General features: G+C 44.6%; 1 protein-coding gene across 3 annotated transcripts in view; it reads left to right on the top strand.

Moving 5' to 3' along the window:
- The window catches only part of LOC144679010 (GMP reductase 1), a 107,446-nt gene that overhangs the window by 71,900 nt on the left and 13,259 nt on the right, over window positions 1–22,287 (top strand). For 2 of the 3 annotated variants that reach the window (XM_078539215.1, XM_078539216.1), the window contains exon 8: window positions 1,277–1,436. In XM_078539215.1, coding sequence (XP_078395341.1) covers window positions 1,277–1,436 — 160 coding nt within the window. Of the gene's footprint in view, window positions 1–1,276; window positions 1,437–1,619; window positions 1,744–22,287 lie in introns of those variants that run through there. The other variant, XM_078539217.1, reaches the window with a different exon arrangement.

Genomic DNA, 22,287 nt, shown 5'->3' with positions numbered 1-22,287 from the left:
TACCACCCCTTAGCCTAAAACTATGGCCTCTCGTTCTAGAATGTCCCAGAAGGGGAAACATCCGCCCCATGTCTACTTTATCTTATATACCTCATTAGATCTCCTCTCATCCTTCTAAACTCTCGCGAGTATAGGCCTAAACTGCTCAATCTCTCCTCATAAGACAAGCCCCGCATCTCTCGAATCAATCTAGTGAACGTCCTCTGAACCGCCTCCAGTGGCTTTGCCAGTGATGCTCGCATCCTATGTACAAATAGAAAAAAAGACCAAGCTTATGGTCATCTGTCCTGATATCCCTTTCTATGGTTCGGTGTCAACAATGTTTTTAACTGCTCTTGCTCGTGTTAAGTGCCTTGGAATGATTTTGTTATATTAAAGGAGCTATTTAACTGCAAATTGTTGTAAAATAGAGACAACATGAAATGTTGAATTTCAAAAATCATCTGGATAAGAACATTGATGCCCAAAGCTGATTATTTAATGGTACAGAGAATTATAAAATATCAAAGTTACAGACATTTCATTGATAGCAAAATTCTTGAATTTTGAAATTTGAAGGTACCTGGTTTCTGTTACCACTGGAGGGTGCTGCTGTAAAAAAAAAACTCAGGGTTTAGTATAGCATCTTCATCCACTTTTACAGTAGACCTTGTAAATGAAACAATTCATTCTGAGTACAGTGTGAATAAGAGCATGTCACCAAAGAAAATATAAGGAGTTAAATGTAAAAAAGTATCTTTAAGGAGCGTGATGTGAGAGCGCTTAGCACGCTTACTTTTTGTACCACAGAGTGACAACACACAAATTCCCTATGTATACTGGGCCTTCAGTATCAACAAGGGTATTGGGAGAAGGTTGGGGAAACAGCAGTGGGAGAGAATGAGAGTCAGCGGGGTGTCAACATATCTAGAATTCTGTCCAAAGACTTAGAAAAATGAATGGTGGAACATTTTTTTTAAGGAACATTTATTAGGTTTGCAGAAATTATTGCTGAGGGGATTCAGTTTACAGCAAGAACACAAATGTGTTTAATTTTGTTTACTTTTAATAACACAATGTGAACAGAAAGAGACTCTTTGGAATCTGCAGAGCAGTGTAATTTTAATTATTTGCTGTCACGATGCAGGCAGCATTGGCAAGGCCACGTTTATTGGCCATCCCTAATTTTCCCAATGGTGATGGTGCTCCCACAGTGATGTTAGTTGGGAAATTCCAGGATCTCAACTGGCATTAAAAGCTACAGTGTGACTGAGCGACTCTCTTGCATTGATTTCAGGGGCTGGAGCTGATTTTGTGATGCTCGGAGGGATGTTTGCAGGACATGATCAGTGTGCTGGAGAAATCATAGAGAAGAATGGTACAAAGGTGAAACTCTTCTACGGAATGAGCTCTGATACAGCCATGAAGAAGCATGTTGGAGGTGTGGCGGAATACAGGTAATGGGACTAAAAATATAATTGCAGTATTCCTTGTGATCATCTTGAGTTTTATTTATGCAGCACCAGCTCTAGTAACTCAGTACAGAAAGACTTTGCAGAGAACCGAGTTCTGAATTAGAGAGAAATCACTGGCTCTGTGCTTATCCTTTCACTAATTTTACCCACATTCATCACATCCAGGTCCATATGAATCATCGCCTCTCCACCTGATGGACACCTGTTGTATTACAAATTGTAATTTTAAAACTATGTCCCTCCCCTTCAAAAGTCAAATGATTTTAAAATAAAATAACTTAATTGTCAAACATGTATTTACTACATAGCATGTAACTTTCAGCTCATTAACAAGATGTACACTTGTGCATGTATGCATTTAACACTAATTTTATAAAATAAACTTTAACCATAAATAAAATAATTCTTGCAAAACAATCATTTACTGAGGCCAAGCCCACCACTGAGTTCCATAATGACAACATTGACACAAGACTTCAGAATTATGGCATGTTTCTTAATCAGTTTGTTTACCCCACAATTCTCAGAGATGCAGCAAGTCTCCTAAGCTGCTTTTACATTGCTCTAAGGCTGTATCAATGTCAGCTGCACCTGATGCTCAGGTCTCCAGCAGCCAGGGCTGGTATCAAGTTCCTCAAGGCCAGCCATTGGGCTGATCTGGTTAATTATAAGGGATTTTTCAACAACTCATCTTAGCAAATTTGGTAAGTTTGCTTTGGTTGTTGCTAGTGGGCACAGCGCTAGCACAGCACGAGAGCAATAAAAAAAGTGATTCCAGGCACATTCTGTTCAATTGAAATGTTGGTTCCTCATTCTTAGCAAACTCCGCTTTATTCCCATCAGGTTTCACATTCTTGTGAATTTCTGTAATCTCATTCTTAAGTGACAGCTCTTTGTACATGATAGTATGCTCAGAGGGAGAACAGCTTGAAAAAAAGGACAATACCGCTGCCTGGATTCTCTGTTTACACTTCCAGTAAGGACAGCTCCCTATTGGAACCAGAGTATAGCATAACCAGTTCATGTTTCTCATGTAGAAGACACAGTTTGTCTTATTTCTGGCTTTTCACCATCCTTAGAATCGGATTTTAGAATATTCCATCTCATACCAGAGTACTCATTCTTTCATATTCTTTGGCTAATTGCAGTTTTGCTGTAGCGGATCATTGTTTGGTTTTATAGAAATGTAATAAGTGGATGCTCATTTTCTGATTTACGAAAGACTTTGAAAGGTGCTTTCTCAGTGCCCATTCATGGACTACACAGTGGATCCTCATCAGTTTGCCAACCTGCTGAAGCTTATTGATGGGGGAGCCTAGCACCGCTCGACCAGAAGTGGCAAGTGGATGGTCCATCTTGGTCCCCTCCTGAGGTCCCCAGCATCACAGATGCAGCTCTTCAGCCAATTCAGTTCATTCCACGTGATATCAAGAAACAGCTGAAGATACTAGATACTTCAAAGGGTATGGGCCCTGACAACATCCTTGCAATAGTACTGAAGACTTGTGCTCCAGAACTAGCCGCACCCCTAGCCAAGCTGTTTCAGTACAGCTGCAACACTGGCATCTACCCGACAATGTGGAAAATTTCTTAGGTATGCCCTGTGCACAAATAGCAGGAAAAATCCAACCCGGCCAATTACCACCCCATCAGTCTGCTATCCATCAGTAAAGTGATAGAAGGTGTTATCGACAGTGCTATCAAGCGGCACTTACACATTAGTAACGTGCTCACTGGTGCTCAGTTTGGATTCCGCCAGGGTCACTCAGCTCCTGACCTTATTTACAGCCTTGGTCCAAACTTAGACGAAAGAGCTGAATGCCAAAGGTGAGTGAGAATGACTGCCCTTGATATCAAGGCAGCATTTGACCAAGTGTGGCATCAAGGAGCCCTAGCAAAACTGGAGTCAATGGGAATCGAGGGAAAATTGTGTCACTGGTTGAAGGTCATACCTAGCACAAAGAAAGATGGTTGTGATTATTGGAGGTCAGTGAACTCAGTCCCAGGACATTGCTGCAGGAGTTCTTCAGGGCAGTGTCCTAGGCCCAACCATCTTCAGCTACTTCATCAATGACCTTCCCTCCATTGTAAAGTCAGAAGTGAGGATGTTCGCAGATGATTCCACAGGGTTCAGTTCCATTCAGATATGAAGCATTTCATATTCTTCGTCTTAGTCTTCTTTGTCTTGACTTTCTTCTACTACCGGGTTGTGGATCCTGAGGTGGCTAAAAAGCCCAATGCTGGATCCGCACACTCTGCCATAGGTGGGGCAGGTAGTGTTTGATGCGGCTCGGATTTTGGTATGTTCCTGCCGCTGTTTGTGGTGGGTCTCCACCTTGCCCTATCAGAGACATCGAAAAAGTTGGCACCTTCGCAGATGCTTCTTCTCCAGTTTGGGTGGTCTGCAGCCAGACCTGTACAACATTCAGGACTGAGCTGATAAGTGGCATGTAACATTTTTGCCACACAGTGCTAGACAATGATCATCTTCAGCAAGAGAGAATCTAACCATCATCCCTTGACATTCAATGCATTAACATCACTGAATCCCCTACCAGCAATATCCTGGGGATTACAATGGGACTACAAGTTAAACAGGCCTAAAACTACTGTGGCGACAAGAGCAGGTTAGAGGCTGGAAATGCTGACTCTCCTACCCTGTCCACAACCTACGAGGCATAAGTCAGGATTTTGATGGAATACACTTCATTTGCCTGGATAAGTACAGCTTCAACAACACTCAAGAAGCTCGACATAATCCAGGAGAAAGCAGCTCGCTTGATCGACATCCCATCCACCATGTTTAACATTCACTCCTTCAACCACCATGGCACCAAGGCCCCTCCAACTGCACCTGCCAGACCCAAGACCTTACCACCTAGAAGAACAAGGGCAGCAGGTGCATGTTAACAACACCACCTGCAAGTTCCCCTCCGAGCTACACATCATCCTGACTTGTTACTATATCGTCATTGCTTCACTGTTGTTTGGCTAAAATCCTGGAACTCCCTAACAACACTGTGGATGTAAGTACTAGATGAACTGCAGCGGTTCAAGAAGGTGGATTACCACCACCTTCTCAAGGGCAATTAGGAGCAAGGAACATAAGTTGGCCTTGCCAGTGATGCTCACATCCCATGAAAAGAATTTTTAAAAAATCCTACTTATCAACAGTCTTTCAAGTGTCCTCATGAATCTTCCCATTTCCCCTGGCTTCTAGTGAAATCCAAGATGGTGAGAGAATTACCTGAACTCAGCACTTTCAGATGCCTGGTCATGATCAACCCTGATGACTTCTAGAGCTGCAGATACCAGAGAGCACTTCCACTTGCAATATTGTGACTCTAGGTGATGTTGATATCAGAATTTCCACAGCTGGAGGCCAAGTAATAATCTTTGACCACGAGTAGGTCCTTGCTTGATGAAAGGGTCTGCAAAAATCAACACTTTGTTTCTGTGCTCAGAGTTCAGATGTCACAAGTGCTCTCATTTCATAGGGCTGGATTTTACAGGGCATTGTGGGCCCTGCCTCCTGGCTAAGGAATTGGTGGGGAACCTGCCCATGGGAAGAACTGTCATTTTGGCTGTTAATAGGCTGGATTTCCACCTGTCAGAGCCAAGAAGCCCTGCCTTAGAGAGCTGCTGGCCAAACAGATTGCCAGCAGCTCTGTAGTCCTAACTGCACCAGGTGAGAGTAGTGGCCGCTGCTGGGACCACAGACAGTCCCCAAAGGAGAACGTCGTATGAGCCGGACACTCGGGTAAGTGGAGGGGGTTTGGCCGGGCTCAGGCTGGCAGGCCCCGGCAAGGGTGGGGGGTGGGGGACTAGATTTGAGAGGCGGTGGGGGGCAGTAAAGTGGGAAGTGTGATCTTGGAGGGGGCGTTCCCTCTGAAGGGCACAGAGACCCACAAAGGAAGTTCCTTCCTCCACTTGCCTGACACCAGCCCGTGCAGCTAAAGCTGCCAGGCTGCTCGCTTGGCATGGGCCTCCCCCTGTTCTGGGTACAATAGTAGTGGGGGCAAGATGAGGCCCTCAAGTAACCATTAATTGGCTGCTTAAGGGCCCGAATGGATTGAAGGACGGCCGGGCAACCCGACCCCCTCCACCCTCCCCCAGAAAATTTCAAAGAGATCAGGAACAGATGGGGAGGCGGCTGGAAGTCCACATGCTGGACTTTACAAGCCCACCCTGCCTTTAAACCCACTGGCAAGGGAGCGTCAAATCCAGCCCGTAGAATCATGCAGCATAGAAAGATGTCTCTCAGTCCATTGTAGCTGTGCCGGCTCTTTGGTAAAACTATCCAATTAACCCACTCCCCTGCTCTTTCCTGATAACCCTGGAGTTTTTTTCCCTTCAAGGATTTAGCCAATTCACTTTGGAATGTTGCTATTGGATCTGCTTCCAACATTCAGGTAGTGCATTCTGGTTTACAACAACTCGCTGGTAAAAACATTTGCTTCTGGTTCTTTTGCCAGTCACATCATAAATCAATATCCTCCAGTTACCAGCTCCTCTCCTAGTGGAAACCATTTCCTCTTACCTACTCAATCATGATTTTGAACACCTCTACCAAATCTCCCATTAACCTTCTTAACTCCAAGGAGAACAACATCTCAGTTTCTCCCCTCTCTCTACATAATTGAAGTCCCTTTTCCCTGGCAGTCATTCTAATCAATCTCTTCTGCACCCTCTCCAAGACCTCGTCAGCCTTCCTAAAGTGCAGTGCCTAAAATTGAACACAATTCTCCAGCTGAGGCCTAACCAGGGCCTTATAATGGTTTCACATAACTCCCTTGATTCTGTATTCTATTCCTTTCTTAATAAAGCCAAAATCACATGCATTTTAACAGATATCTCAACTTGCCCTGCCGCTTTCAAAGATTTGTACAACCACACTCCAGGTCTCTCTGTTCCTGCACCAAGTTTAAAATTGTACCATTTAGTTCATATTGCTTCTTTTCTTGTTCACTCTCCACTTTGTGTTAAATTTTATTTGCCATGTGTCTGCCTATTTTACCAGTCTGATTATGTCCTACTGACATCTATTACTATCCACCTCATTGTTTGCTAGATTTCCAAGTTTTGTATCATCTCCAGCCTTTGGAATCCTGCCCTTTCGAAACCATATCCAGATCAAGAACATGCATCAAAAAGAGCAGTCCTCAAAAACCACCACCCGGGGAACATCGCTGCATACTTTCCTTCATGGGACTGTTCTCAAAGAGGATTACTTTAATGAGGAATTTACGGAGAGAACTCCAGAGCTTGGGTCTAGGCAGCTGCAGGCCTGGCCACCTGTAGTGGGGAAATTGAAATAGGTGCTGTTCAAGAGGCCAGAATAGGTCTCAGGATGTGTAGGGGTCAGAGGAGTTTGGGATATGGACAGGTGAAGCATTGGAGAGCTTTGAAACCAAAGATGAGAATTTTAAAATTGAGATGTTGCTGGATTGGGGATCTGAGTAGATCAGTGAGCACACAGGTGATGGGTGAATAGGACTAAGGACATGGGCAGCCGCGTTTTGGAGGAGCTCAAATTTATGGAGGGTGCAGGTTGAGAAATGAGAGATAATAAAAGGCTTGGATGAGGGTTTCAGCAGCAAATGAGCCGAGGTGGGGAGGAGATTAAAAATGCTTTACAGACAGTTAAGTACTTTTTGAAGTTTAGGTCACTGTTGTAATGTAGAGAACACAGCAGCCAATTTGCTAAAAGCAAGGTCCCACAAACAGCAGTGAGATAATGACCAGATACTCAGTTTCTTTGGCATTTGTTGAGGGATAAATATTGGCCAGGAATAAAAACTGGAAGACTAACACTGGACTAACATTGGAATAGAAATAAGACGTGCACTGATGGCAAGAGGCAGTCACATTGGACATCACAGCATTGCACAATGTAAAAATTCTTCCAGGTCAGTTTGCCTGGTGACAGCGGTTGTTTCAACTAATCCTTTCTGTATAACTTTGTCTGCATCCTTTTGCTTCTAGCCCAACAGCAACTGGGATTTTTGTTTTTCTTAGCTGCTTCTACATTAGTGGCGGAGAGCTGCTGGGACTGCCAGCTCTCAGAGCACAGCTCTCATACACTCAGCAGCAGCAGCACTGGAGTTGGCTTGCCGGATCGGCTAAGGCAGGCTACCTGGAAAATTTTATTTCTTTTTGTTTAAATAGCTCTTCACAGCCTACCATATGTTTGCCTTGGAACTACCACCGACTGCTAGGGATTTGGTCATCAGGCGCGGTGAATTTTGGAGCTGGTGTTCTTCTGACATCAATATAGAAGGAGCTTGTGCATTTATATCTTTCCCATGTCTTTTCACCACTTTGCGTAACTATTTTCACATCCCTTTCTTCTTTAAATGCCTATCCTATTGCCTCACTCAGATGACCATTGCACATCATCAGCCTCTACTCACCCCTTTTTATCTTTACAACAAACCAGTAAATTCATTGGAAACTTCTGGTATGGAGTTACACTCTCTCAGGTGGTACCAGCTGGAACTCTGAATTCTTCCTGAAAATCAAGGGTTCCGGGCCTGTGATTTTCCCAATCAATGCTTCTTGTGAGCACCATTCCTTATCAAGTACACCTAATTGGGGAATCAGTCCATGACCACCTCTCTGTTAGAGATCAGTAGTCCTGATTCATGATTTCTCATTATTCTTTGCTTCCTGCTTTGCGTTTGTTCAGAAATATAAAGCAGATCACTTATTTTCCTTAGTCACAAAGAAACAAGGAAAATGAGAAATAACTCCTGGAGAAAAGCTGACAAACCGTTGGAGAACTGAGTGGCCTCCTTCTGAGCTGTAACATTCTGATTCCAGTTCTATTCCTGGTTTACTGGACAAGAGCAGGAGAGTAGGTGGGTCAGATGGTCTCTTGATTCTGACGAAGGGTACACAATGCCTGTCTGCTCTCTACAGATGCTGATGGGGGTCTTGCTGTGTATTTCCAGCCTTTCCTTTTTTTTAACATTGATTTTTAGAAGCTGAAAGGAAAAAGCAATGGTGTGAAACAAGGCAAGTGCCTGCACAACCAGACAACATATCATTTGCAACATTCTCGCAGGAAGGCGATCAGCACCCTCCTTAGCATTGGTGCAAAAAATAGAAGGGAATAAATGTTGAAAATACACAGGAGATCACATATATGATGTGAAAAGCACCTTTTGGGTGTGAAGGGTGATGGGGCTAGTCGGGCATCATGACCCATTTATCTCAATCATTTTGATGTTGGCCATCAAGAAGATAGTCTACATTTCGCTCCCGGAAACTCTGGACACCTATGCTCAGCCTCGAGGTATGGCTATCACATCTGTACAGTTCCTGGTGAGGTCTTCAGATGTGGAAGTCAGGATTTTCCAAACATTGTAATTCCTCATGCCAAACAGGAACAGTTGCACACGCACAATCGGCACCCACTGCTTCCGCCGGTGCATGCGCGCTTTCTCCCATCGATTACATCATTGCTATGCACTCATCTGTCGGTGGCAGTACTGGTTTACGCCTGCGCTTTCCTGTTCACCCCTGGCCTGTTGACTCTCACTGCCTCTTGACTGAGCTCTTGCTTCCTCTTACTCGAGCCCTTGTTTGCTGCCCCTCTCCTGCACTTACAGCACCAGTTAGACATGGAGGAAACTGCCCTCTACATTGTCCCATTAGAAATTCCCCATGAACGATTCAAGTTGCAACTGTTAAGATACAGCGTAAAACAACACTCTGTCCATTCAAATGGTCAAAGTACCTGCCAGTCTCCCATGAGATCAGAAAAGCACTGCTTTCTGGAGTATTCCAGTCACATCTTGAAATGATTATCTCAGGAACCATCACAATCTTGTGCAATAATCATCACTGAATACTCAATCTGCTTAAATATTACCATTTTTATTAACAAGGCAGGACTTTTAAGAGAAGAATATATAACATTGTTTGCAGTTCCTGGTTCAAGGTATAATTTTTTTCCCACTGAGCTTGTTCTGCACCATCATTGATGCAGCTACTTAGAACGTTGCTGGCAGTGACATCACAGGCACTACAACTGCATGTGCCAAAAGTGAGCCCTCTGCAGTTGTGGTGTCACCAAACTCCACTTTCCCCAAATCCAGGATCAGCCCCCTTCCTGCCAAGCCAACACACTAACCCTCCCAAGTCAGCAAAACCCAGCTCTGCTACTGCCTGTGCAAGTTTCATCAGAACTGAAGAAGGGTACGGATCTGAACCGTTAATCTGTCTTTTTGCTTTTGTTACAATCCCTGTAGAAACCGATAACTTTTTAAAAAGAGAAATCCCCACGATGCTAATGGAAAGAAAACCACTGGGACAAGATTTCACTTTTTAAAACTTTTACTGTAACAAACCAACTAAAATCACTGTAAATCAAACATAAACAGCTGAAGAATATACCCTGACAGCAGATCTTCTGGTAGGAGTAGCTACAAGCAGCAGCAGATATTTCAAAGAGCTAAGTTTCACTTTAAATAATCAATACAACAATGATAATCACATAATTACAAGCACTCGCATCACTTCCTGCACAAATGTAGGACCACGAACAATACCACAGTCCAACTTGGCCTCTGTTTTGTAGAATTTCTTACTTCCCATCCAATCATTTCAGCTCGAGTTGCATTTGCCAGCAGCCGTATTCCATCAGAAATCCCTGAATGCTGTTATCACCACCAAGGCGCAAGTCTACAAACCCTCTCTCACTCGGGTCACGACAGTCCTGATGGCATAGAATTCCCAGAGACTCCTTCTCTGACTCCTTTACACTGTCTGCTGGGCTCTGTCCCCACTTCAATAGCAGAAATTGGTATTTCACTCTTCCTGTCTTCAGTGTTTTGTCCTTTCCAACTGTATAATACACAGGAAACGGTCTCAGTTCTTAGCTTTCTATTTACCCTTTGCTTCTTACCTGTTCATCCCCATAGCAACTCCAAGTCACATGGGCATTTCTTGGAACCTAATAATGTCATAATGAGGAAACCAATTAAACCTCTTTCAAAATACTCCCCAGAACATTTGTTCTTAAAGGGACATCGCACCAAAGAAAATAAAGACTTTTCCAAGCACATGGGTCATCACATCATCACAATTTACAGATGCATACTGACCTGCTCTGTATTTCAGACTTCCATTTTTGCCTTGTTAAAAAGGGCAGAGGGACCTTTGGTGGCTAACACAGTTTTTTTCTATCTTCAGGATATCTGCTTTCAGTCATCACACTATACAAAATACATTGAGTCGCAGTGCTGAATGAGACAATAAGAAGAATGCATAAACCTTGTAGAGTCAAAAAAAAAAATCTCCAGCATTTAGCTTACATGAAATGACACTTAATTCAATTGGAAAAATGCTCACAGCCACGGAACCATTCTTTAATTCACAGGTTTGTTTTCTGTCCTCAAGGGCATAAGATTATCTTGCAAAAGCAAAATACTGTGAATGCTGTAAATCTGAAATAAAAAGAGAACATGTTGGAAATAATTCAGCAGCCCTGGCAACATCTGTGGAGAGAGAAACCGAGTTAACATTTCAGGTCTGTGACCTTTCATCAGAACTGGGAAAAGTCAGAGATGTAATAGGTTTTGAGCAAGTGAAAGGGTGGCTGGGGGGGTGGGTGGGAAAAATAACAAAAGGGAAGAACTGTGATAGGGTGGAGGGTAGGAGAGAGTAAATGACAAAGGGCCAAATGCCAAAGGAAGTGGTAATGAGACAAGTAAGGAAACAAAAGATCTTTCTAGAGGAGGTGTGAATAGCAGGATCATGAGTAACTGTCATCATAAAGGAAATGAATAAGAGAGAAATGGGAGAGGATAAAACAAACCAGCAAACAAAAAGGAAGCAAAATGGGGGCAGAGATTATGATCTAAAATTGTTGAACTCTATGGGCAGGATTTTTACCTTGTTGGGCGGGCCCGGGAGTGGTCGCGAAGCTGGCTGCCACCCACGATTGAGTCCTGACCTCGATTTCACGCTGATTGGCCATTTAACGACGATCCAGGATGAATCACGCGCTGTAACGCTGAGCATTGCCTCAGTGGGGGCGGGACGAGGGCGAGCACGGAAGTATGCGCATGCACACGAGTGCATGCACTGAAAGTTCCTCGAAGACACAGAGCTGCCTTAGGGAGCTGAAGGTGTTTAAAAGCACAAATAAAGAATTTAAAAATGTTAAAAACATGTCCCTGCTCATGTGACTCTATCACATGAGCAGGGACATGTTATAAGACCATAAGACATAGGAGCAGAAATTAGGCCATTCGGCCCATCGAGTCTGCTCCGCCATTCAATCATGGCTGATAAGTTTCTCAACCCCATTCTCCCGCCTTCTCCCCGTAACCTTTGATCCCCTTACCAATCAAGAACCTATCTATCTCGGTCTTAAATACGCTCAATGACCTGGCCTCCACAGCCTTCTGTGGCAATGAATTCCATAGATTCATTACTCTCTGGCTAAAGAAGTTTCTCCTCATCTCTGTATTAAAAGGTCTTCCCTTTACTCTGAGGCTGTGCCCTCAGGTCCTAGTCTCTCCTGCTAATGGAAACATCTTCCCCATGTCCACTCTATCCAGGCCTTTCAGTATTCTGTAAGTTTCAATCAGATCCCCCCTCATCCTTCTAAACTCCATCGAGGATAGACCCAGAGTCCTCAAACATTCCTCACATGTTAAGCCTTTCATTCCTGGGATCATTCTCGTGAACCTCCTCTAGACCCTCTCCAGGGCCAGAACATCCTTCCTGAGATACGGGGTCCAAAATTGCTCACAATATTCTAAATGTGGTCTGACCAGAGCCTTATAAAGCCTCAGCAGTACATCCCTGCTTTTATATTCTAGTCCTCTCGAAATAAATGCTAACATTGCATTTGCCTTCCTAACTACCGCATCAACCTGCAAGTTAACCTTAAGAGAATCCTGGACTAGGTCTCCCAAGTCCCTTTGCACTCCAGATTTCAAATTCTCTCCCCATTTAGAAAATAGTCTATGGCTCTATTCTTCATACCAAAGTGCATGACCTCACACTTCCCCACGTTGTATTCCATCTGCCACTTCTTTGCCCATTCTCCTAACCTGTCCAAATCCTTCTGCAGCCTCCCCGCCTCCTCAATACTACCTGTCCCTCCACCTATCTTTGTATCATCTGCAAACTTAGCCAGGATGCCCTCAGTTCCTTCATCTAGATCATTAATGTGAAAAGTTGTGGACCCAACACTGACCCCTGCGGAACTCCACTAGTCACTGGCCGCCATCCTGAGAAGGACCCCCTTATCCCCATTCTCTGCCTCCTGCCAGACAGCCAATCTTCTATCCATGCTAGTACCTTGCCTCTAACACCATGGGCTTTTATCTTACTGAGCAGCCTCCTGTGCGGCAGCTTGTCAAAGGCCTTCTGGAAGTCCAAGTAGATAACATCCATTGGCTCTCCTTTGTCTAACCTACTCGTTACCTCCTCAAAGAACTCTAACAGATTTGTCAGGCATGACCTCCCCTTGATGAAACCATGCTGACTTTGCCCGATTTTACCATGCACTTCCAAGTATTCTGAAATCTCATCCTTAATAATGGAGTCTAAAATCTTACCAACGACCGAGGTCAGGCTAATCGGCCTGTAATTTCCCGTCTTTTGCCTCACTCCCTTCTTAAACAGGGGGGTTACATTAGCGATTTTCCAGTCCTCTGGGACCCTCCCTAACTCCAGTGATTCCTGAAAGATCACCACTAACGCCTCCACTATCTCTTCAGCTATCTCCTTCAGAACTCTGGGGTGTAATCCATCTGGTCCACGTGATTTATCCACCTTCAGACCTTCCAGTTTTCCTAGCACCTTCTCCTTGGTAATGGCCACCATACTCACCTCTGCCCCCCCGACTCTCTTGAACTTTGGGGATGTCACTCGTGTCTTCTACTGTGAAGTCTAACGCAAAGTACCTATTCAGTTCCTCCGCCATTTCTTCGTTCCCCACTACTACTTCTCCAGTGTCATTTTCCAGCGGCCCAATGTCCACTTTTGCCTCTCTCTTACCCTTTATATATCTAAAAAAACTCTTGCAATCTTCTTTTATATTACTGGCTAGTTTACCCTCATATTTAATCTTCTCCCTCCTTATTTCTTTTTTAGTTGTCCTCTGTTGGTCTTTGTAGACTTCCCAATCCCCTGGTTTCCCACTGCTCTTCGCCGCATTGTATGCTTTCTCTTTAGCTTTTATGCTGTCCCTGACTTCCCTTGTCAGCCATGGTTGCCTAGTCCTCCCTTTAGTATGCTTCTTCTTCCTGGGGATGAATTTTTGCTGTGTCTCCCAAATTACTCCCAGAAACTCCTGCCATTGCTGTTCCACTGTCTTTCCTGCTAGGCTCATCTCCCAGTCAATTCTGGCCAGCTCCTCCCTCATGCCTCTGTAGTTGCCTTTATTCAACTGTAATACCGTTACATCTGATTCCAGCTTTTTCCTCTCAAATTGCAGGGTAAATTCTATCATATTATGGTCACTTCCTCCTAAGGGTTCCTTCACCTTAAGCTCCCTTATCAAATCTGCCTCATTACACATCACTAAATCTAGAATTGCCTGTTCCCTAGTGGGCTCCACCACAAGCTGCTCCAAAAAGCCATCTCGTAGACATTCCACAAATTCATTTTCTTGGGATCCACTACCAACCTGATTTTCCCAGTCAACCTGCATATTGAAACCCCCCATGACCACTGTAACCTTGCCTTTCTTACACACCTTTTCTATCTCCTGGTGTATCTTGTGCCCCACATCCTGACTACTGTTCGGAGGCCTGTACATAACTCCCATTATGTTTTTTTTACCTTTGCAGTTCCTCAACTCTACCCACACAGATTCTACATCATCTGACCCTACATCATTTCTTGCTATCGATTTAATTTAATTTCTTACTAACAAAGCAACCCCACCCCCTCTGCCAACCTGCCTATCTTTTCGATAGGATGCATATCCTTGGATATTTAGTGCCCAGTCCTGATCCCCTTGCTGCCATGTCTCCGTAATGCCCACCACATCATACCTGCCAATTTCAATCTGCGCCACAAGCTCATTTACCTTATTTCGTATACTGCGTGCGTTCAGATACAACACCTTCAGTCCTGTATTTCCCATCCCCATTCTCATTGTCGTCCCTTTATCTGATGTGCTTGAAGTTAGATTCCTAGCCCCTTCCAAACACTCTGTCCTATTTTGTGTTCTGGAGACTTATAATAGCCTCTCCTGGGCTCTCTTTTCTTTTCAGTTTTTTCATAATTTTCCATGAAGTTGAATCCACCCCCCAATACGCTAACCTGCTGCTTTGTTTCCCATTAGTCATACTTCTTGGAGTTTTACCCTTCCCTCCCCCCCACTTTCTAGTTTAAAGTCCTGTTGACCACCCTATGTTATTTGTCCCGATGTGGACCACAACAACCGAATCCTCCCCCTCCATCTCCAATATCCTTTCAAGCTGGTCAGAGATATCCCTCACCCTGGCACCGGGCAGGCAACATACCATGCGGGACACTCGATACTGCTTACAAAGGATGCTATCAATTCCCCTAATTATAGAATCCCCTACATCTACTACTTGTCTTTTTGCTCCCCCCTCTTGAATGGCCTCCTGTGCCTCGGTGCCATGGTCAGCTGGCTCATCCTCCCTACAGCCCTCTTCCTCATCCATACAGGGAGCAAGTACCTCGTACCTGTTGGTCAAGGTCAAGAGCTGAGGCTCCTCTGTTCCTGAACACAGGATCCCTCTACCTGCCTCACTTGCGGTCACACCCTGCTGACCCTGACCGGACTTGAAGTACTTAATCTACTGGGTGTGACCGCCTCCTGAAACAAAGCGTCCAGGTAACTTTCCCCATCCCGGATGTGCCGCAGCGTCCAGTGCTCGGACTCCAGCTCATCAATTCTGAGCCGGAGTTCCTCCAGCAACCAACACTTGCTGCAGATGTGGTCACTGCGGCTCACAATGGGATCTGCCAGCTCCCACATCATACAGCTACAGCACATCACCTGCCCAGCCATCTCTACTTAGATAATTAATTAATTAGCTCTGCAGTGTTTTTTTTTCAAATTTGGTGCAGATTTCCTACCAACCAATCAGGCCACAGCTTTCCTCTGACATCACTTTTTCAGTTTTGGCTTCAGTTACTCTGTGCCCCGAGGTCACCGCTCCGGTGCTCCTCCCTCCGAGTCTGCTCCCTAGAGACAAGGCCGCGAATCCCCGAGGTAAGCTAGATTTATACTCACCGCTCCGGTGCTCCTCCCTCCGAGTCTGCTCCCTGGAGACAAGGCCACGAATCCCCAAGGTAAGCTAGATTTATACTCTCTGCTCTGGTGCTCCTCCCTCCGAGTCTGCTCCCAGGATTTACTCACCAATCAGCTGCTTTTTCTTTAAAATCCACTTTCAGAAGGCAGGTCTGGTGCACTCCTGAAGGCACTGCCTCTTCCTCTCTTTTGTAGGTTTGAGGAGGAGGGAGGGATGGAAACACTACAGCAATGTAATGTTTGGGGCTATTCCGTTTTTTGACAGTGGGTCCTCCTCGATTCCCTCCTGAGTCACGGTGGCTGCGATGACTTCTCCCAGAATGCTTCAGTCATTTCTCATCAGCACCCTCTGTTGGATGCCCTTCCTCCTGTTGAGTGCAAGAGTCCTTCTCCTCGATTCCCTCCTGAGTTGCGGTGGCTGCGATGACTTCTCCCAGAATGCTTCAGTCACTTCTCACCAGCGCCCTCTTTTATAAATGAGATTGGAACATTTTCATTGCATTTTTAATTCCTGTTGGAAACCTCATCCCACCCGTGGATAAGGTTTCATAAAAAATGCAAAGACGGGCAGTGAAATTTTCCATTTAATTATTAATTTAATGGCCTTCATGGGCCTGTTAATTGTTGGCGGGCGCGCTGCCAATTCCCGTGCGTGCTCGCCGACCGAAATATCGCAATCAGGGCTTGCCCGATGTCATCGCTTGTCATTTTACCCTCGAGTGGGTCAGGTGCGCCCCCGCCCGCTCAGCTAAAAATTCTGCCCTATGTTGAGTCCAGAAGACTGCAAAGTCCCTGATTGAATGATGAGGTGCTGTTCCTTGAAATTGCGTTAAGCTTCATAGGAACACTGCAGGAGGCCAAGAACAGAAAGGTCAGCATGAGAGCAAAGAGGAGAGTTAAATGACAGGCGGCTGGAAGTTCAGGCTCATGCTTGCATACTGCACTGAGGTATTCCGTAAAGGATTCACCTGGTCTATGTTTGGTCTCCCCAATATAGAGGCATTGCATCATGGGCAGTGAAAACAGTATAACTAAACTGTAAAATGTACAAGTAAATCCCTATTTCACTTGGAAAGAATGTTTGAGAAAGGAGGAGGTGAAAGGGCAGGTGTTGCACCTCCTGTGTTCGCATGGATAGATGCTGCAGGAAAGGGTGACTGAGGGATAGACCAGGGCGTCACAAGGGGAATGGTCCATTCAGAATGCTGAAAGCTGGCATCACACTGGTGGTGACGGAAATGGCAGAGGATTATCTGTTGAATATGGAGGCTGGTGGGGTGAAGGTGAGGCTACCACGGTTCTTTAAATAGTGCCATGCAAGCTGTTTATGTTTAGTTGTGAGAGAAAATTAACATCTCACCCAAAGGGATGACAGCTCTAAAAGGATAACATTCGCCTCAGTCGAGGGAGAAAAACTAGAGTCGAGGTAGGAAGAAACCAGTTCAGTGAGACAGTAGGTCTACCAGGACCATCCTGTTTGTGGATCATGGGAATAAGGTAGAAGTGAGAGGTTGAGGATCAAGGGACTCTGAGGTTGGAGGCCATGAAGGGAAGATCTCCAGAGGAGAAGAGAGGTCAGCGACAGTCCTGGAAACAATGACTTGATGTTTAGTCGTGGTGTCTTCGTCTGGGGGAGATATGGGGGAGTATCAGAGAGTTGGTGTTCAGCCTCTTCTAGGTAAAGGTCAGTACACCAAACAACAACAGCAGCACCTTTACCAGCAAGTTTGATGACAATATTAGAGTTGGACCTGAGAGAAGGGAATGTTACAAGTTCAGAGAAAGATAGGTTGGAATGTGTAAGGGGAGTAGATAAAGTGATGAGCCAACATCACACCATACATTCTCAATTAAAAGATCAAGAGTGTAGGTGTCCAGGTGGAGAAAGAATACTGGAGGTAGCTAAAGGGGTACTCTGTGTGGGGGCAAGACTCTTGTCAAAGTAGTGGGCACAGAGGCGAAGGAAAAAGGGTTCAGCATTGTGCTGAGTTCAAAATCTGTTGAAGTGCAGTGTGAGAGAATGAAGCTGAGGCCTTTCCTAAGGACATACTGTTCTGGACTAGAGAAGGAGGGGTAAGGAGTGCCATGAATACATGACAAAGGGCATGATTAAGAAGAATGGGGTTAGAGGGTAGGAGAATCTGGGGGAGTGTTGGTACATACGAATTGTTGAATCCTTTGATTCTTCATGAAATGAGACAGTGGAGCAAGACAGCTTTGAAGTAGAGTGAGTCAGTGCTGCTGAAAATATATTGCTATGGCTACCCGCATGGATCCTAGCTATTTCTGCTTTTTTGTGGGATATGTGGAACATTCTTTGTTCCAGTCCTATTCAGGCTGCTTCCCTCATCTCTTTTTCTGATACAGTACATTGGTGAATACATTGTTGCCATCTCTTGTTCTCACCCTGAACTGGAAAGTCTCATCAACTTTGCCTCCAATTTCTACATTTCTCATACCTTTACGCAGTCTAGCTCCTAATCTTCCCTTCCCTTTCTTGACTTCTCTTTCTCCATTTCAGGCGAGAGGCTATCAACTAATATTCACTATAAGCCGATTGATAACCGCAGCTACCTTGACTACACTTCCACATACCCCTCTCCTTGGAAGGACACCATTCCATTCTCCATCTCTGTTGAATCTATTTGACAATGTAAGCTTCCATACTAGCAATTCCAATAAGTCTTTTTTCCCGACCAAGGACTCTTCCTTCTCTCACTGTGGTTGACAGGACCCTTGAACATGTCCGACCCATTTCCCAAACTACTGCTCTCACTGCTTCCCCTCCCTCCCAAAACCATGATATGGTTCCCCTCATCCTCACCTTCCACCCCACCAGGCTTCATATTCAACAGATCCTCCTTGGCCATTCCCGCCACCTGCAACATGAAGTTACCACGAAATGCTTCCCCTCCTTTTAAAGCATTTCACAGGGACCATTCCCACCACAACACCCTGGTCCAGTCCTCAGTCATCACCAACATCCCCTTCCCTTCTCATGGCAGTTTTCCATGCTAGTGCAGATGTGACACCTGCCATTTTGCTTCCTACGTTCTCACTATCTGTTGAGTGGTGGCTGAGTTGGTACAATTGATAGAGTTAATCTGCAGATGCTTCTTAGGCGGAAACATTAAGTGTATTTACAAGGCTCTCGGCAGCAACTACACGTATGCTTTCAGCTCAAATTCTATCTCGACACTACTGACTCTGAGGTAGCCTGCACTACTGTCCTATTGGTTACTAAAGATCATGTGATGTTCCTTAACAAGCATTATTCTTAAAGGTACATTACATACTAAATAAAACCATAATTACTACATTCCTCCCTCTTTAATTTGGAAATACATATTATTTACAAGTGCAAAATTTACTTAAGACAACATAGTATTTACGCTGGGTAAGGAATTTACAAGTCCAGTCTTTTAGATGGTTTCCTGATGTGTATCGAACGTCTCAACTCCACAACTTCTGATGCTTAGTCAGGAACCTCCTTGAGTTATCTGAACAGAATCACAGAATTTTAACGGCACAGAAAGAGGCCATTTGGCCCATCGTGACTGCACCAGCTCTCCAAATGAGCATTATGACCTAGTGCCATTGTCCTGCCTTTTCCCCCGTTCCCCTCTACAGCGTTTCCATTCAAATAATCATCTAATGCCCTCTTGAATGCCTCGATTGAACCTGCCTCCACCACACTTCCAGGCAGTGCATTCGAGACCTGAACCGCACGTTGTGTGAAAAATTTTTTCTCACGTCACATTTGCTTCTTTTGCAAAACACTTTAAATCTGTGCCCTGTCGTTCTTGATCCTTTTATGAGTAGGAACAGCTTCTCCCTATATATTCTGTCCAGCCCCCTCATGATTTTGAATATCTCTATCAAATCTCCTCTTAGCCGCCTTCTCTCCAAAGAGAGCAGTCCAATCTATCCTCATAGTTGAAGTTTCTCATCCCTGGAACTATTCTTGTAAACCTCTTCTGCACTCTTTCCAATGTGTTTGCATCCTTTCTATTAAGTGGCGCCCAGAACTGTACACAGTACTCTGGCTGAGGTCTAACGAGCGTCCTAAATAAATTCAGTGTAACACCCCTGCCCTTGTACTTTATGCCCCTATTAATAAAGCCCAGGATACAATATGCTTTGTTAACTGCTCTCTCCACCTGTCCTGCCACCTTCAATGATCTAAGCACATAGTCTTTCAGCTCCTGCACCCCCTTCAAAATTTCACCCCTTATTTTATATTGTCTGTCCTGTTCTTCCTACCAAAATGCATCATCTCACACTTCTCCACGGTGAACTTCATTTACCACCTATCTGCCCACTCCACCAACTTGTCTATGTCTTCTTGAAGTTCCACACTGTCCTCCTCACAGTTTACAACACTCCCAAGCTTCATATCTTCTGCAAACTTTAAAATTGTCCCCTGCACACCAAGATCTAGATCATTAATATAAATCAGGAATAGCAAGGGTCCCAATACCAACCCCTGGGGAACTTGACTACAAACCTTCCTCCAGCCCAAAAAATATCTATTGACCATTATTCTCTGCTTCCTATTTTTTGGCCAATTTTGTATCCACATTACTACTGTCCCTTTTATTCCATGAGCAATAACTTTCCTCAAGTCTGTTGTGTGGCACTGTATCAAATGCCTTTTGAAAGTCCATGTACACCACATCAACGGCATTACCCTCATCAACCTTTTCTGTTACCTCTTCAAAAAACTCCATCAAGTTAGTTAAACACAATTTCCCCTTTAGAAATCTATGCTGGCTCTTCTTTATCAACCCATATTTTTCCATGTGACTACTAATTCTATCCCGAATAATTGTTTCTAGAATCTTGCCCACCACTGAAGTTAAACTGACTGGTCTGTAATTGCTGGGCTTATCCTTACAACCCTTTTTGAACAAGGGTGTAATGTTTGCAATTCTCCAGTCCTCTGGCACCTCCCCTGAGCCTAGGAAAGACTAAAAAATTATGGCCAGTGCCCCTGCAATTTCTATTCTCACTTCCTTCAATATCCTTGGATGCATCATGTCCAATCCCGGTGCCTTGTCAACCTCAAGTACCGACAGTCTATTCGACACCCTTTTTATCAATTTTGAACCCTTCTAGGGACAGAGTTTCCTGGTGCTTTGGTGGGCACCTGCAGTTCTGTATCCTCAACTCTTTCAGGAACATCAGACATGTCTGTTCTGGGCTGAGTACTCTCAACACGGAACACTGACCTGGTCGTGATCACTGGAGGAATCAATTCTTGGTGATTTGTTTCTCTCTTCCTTAAATGGTCCACATATTTCCTGATAATCCGGCCTTCCACCTCCACTTGGTAAGATAGAGGTCCAGTCACTGCACTTATTTCACCCGGTAACCACTTTATTCCTTCTCTGAAGTTCTTCACATATAGCATCTCTCCCACAGTAAATTTACTCTCGTGACTATGCCAGTCATGTCTAATTTTCTGGTTTCTCTGACTCCTTTCCACCTTGCCCTCTAAATTCAGCATTATTAAGCTCAATCTCATCCTGATATGGCATTTCAATAATAACTCCGCAGGTGTGACATCTGTTGCTGTGCGAGGGGTGGTCCTGTAATGAAAAAGTTAGTGTGCGAGCTTGGTTGATAAGGAGCCGCCAGTTAGCTTTTTCATGCATTCCTTGAACGTTTGAACCGCCCTTTCGGCCAGTCCATTTGAGGAAGAGCGGTACGGTGAAGTTTTTACATGAGTGATACCGTCAAGGCTGATAAACCATTGAAACTCAGCACTCGTGAATGCCGTGCCATTATCAGAAACGACTACTTCTGGTAGTCCGTAAATGGTAAAACTTTGACGCAGTTTCTCCATGGTAGCAGTTGACGTCGGTGACTTCACCTCATCTATATCCAACCATTTTGAATGGGCATCAACAATGAGCAGAAACAATGTTCCCAGGCAAAGTCCCATATAGTCAATGTGTAACCACACCCAGGGTCTACCTGGCCACTCCCAAGGGTGTAATGGAGCTGTCGATGGCAACTTTTGCAGTTGCTGACATTGCACACAACTCTTCACTAAACTCTCCCAGGCCACCATAGGTAGCTGTGTGCTATGGTCTTCATTCGGGAAATTCCTGGGTGTGCGCTGTGTAGTTCAATTAAAAGTGGCTCCCTTCCCTTTGGAGGAACTATCACTCATGCTGCCCACAATAAGATGCCATCCTGGAGGGTTATTTCATGCCTTCTGTTGAAGTACTGTTTCATTTAGTCAGATACGGGCTCCTGTGATCAACCATGAAGCACTTGTTCTCGTACTTGAGATAGGACTGGGTCCCGACTTGTCCAATCTCTGATCTGTTGAGCACATACTGACGAGGAATCTAAGAAATTTAGCAATAAAACAAGTTCCTGTGGAACTGGGACGTGCTCATCATTTTCTTGTAAAGGCAAATGACTAAGGGCATCGGCGTTTGCGATTTGATTGCCAGGCCTATGTACAAAAGTATATTCGTATGCTGCCATTCGTATGCTTATCGGTATTTCTGCATCTTCTTTCTACGTGCCTTCTTTCTAGCACAGACTTTAATCTCGGCCTTC

The sequence above is a fragment of the Cetorhinus maximus genome, chromosome 3, assembly GCF_964194155.1.
Source record: "Cetorhinus maximus chromosome 3, sCetMax3.hap1.1, whole genome shotgun sequence".
Lineage (NCBI taxonomy): Eukaryota > Metazoa > Chordata > Chondrichthyes > Lamniformes > Cetorhinidae > Cetorhinus > Cetorhinus maximus.
The sequence above is the reverse complement of the archived record's forward strand: the minus strand, read 5'-3'. Positions and strand labels throughout refer to the sequence as shown.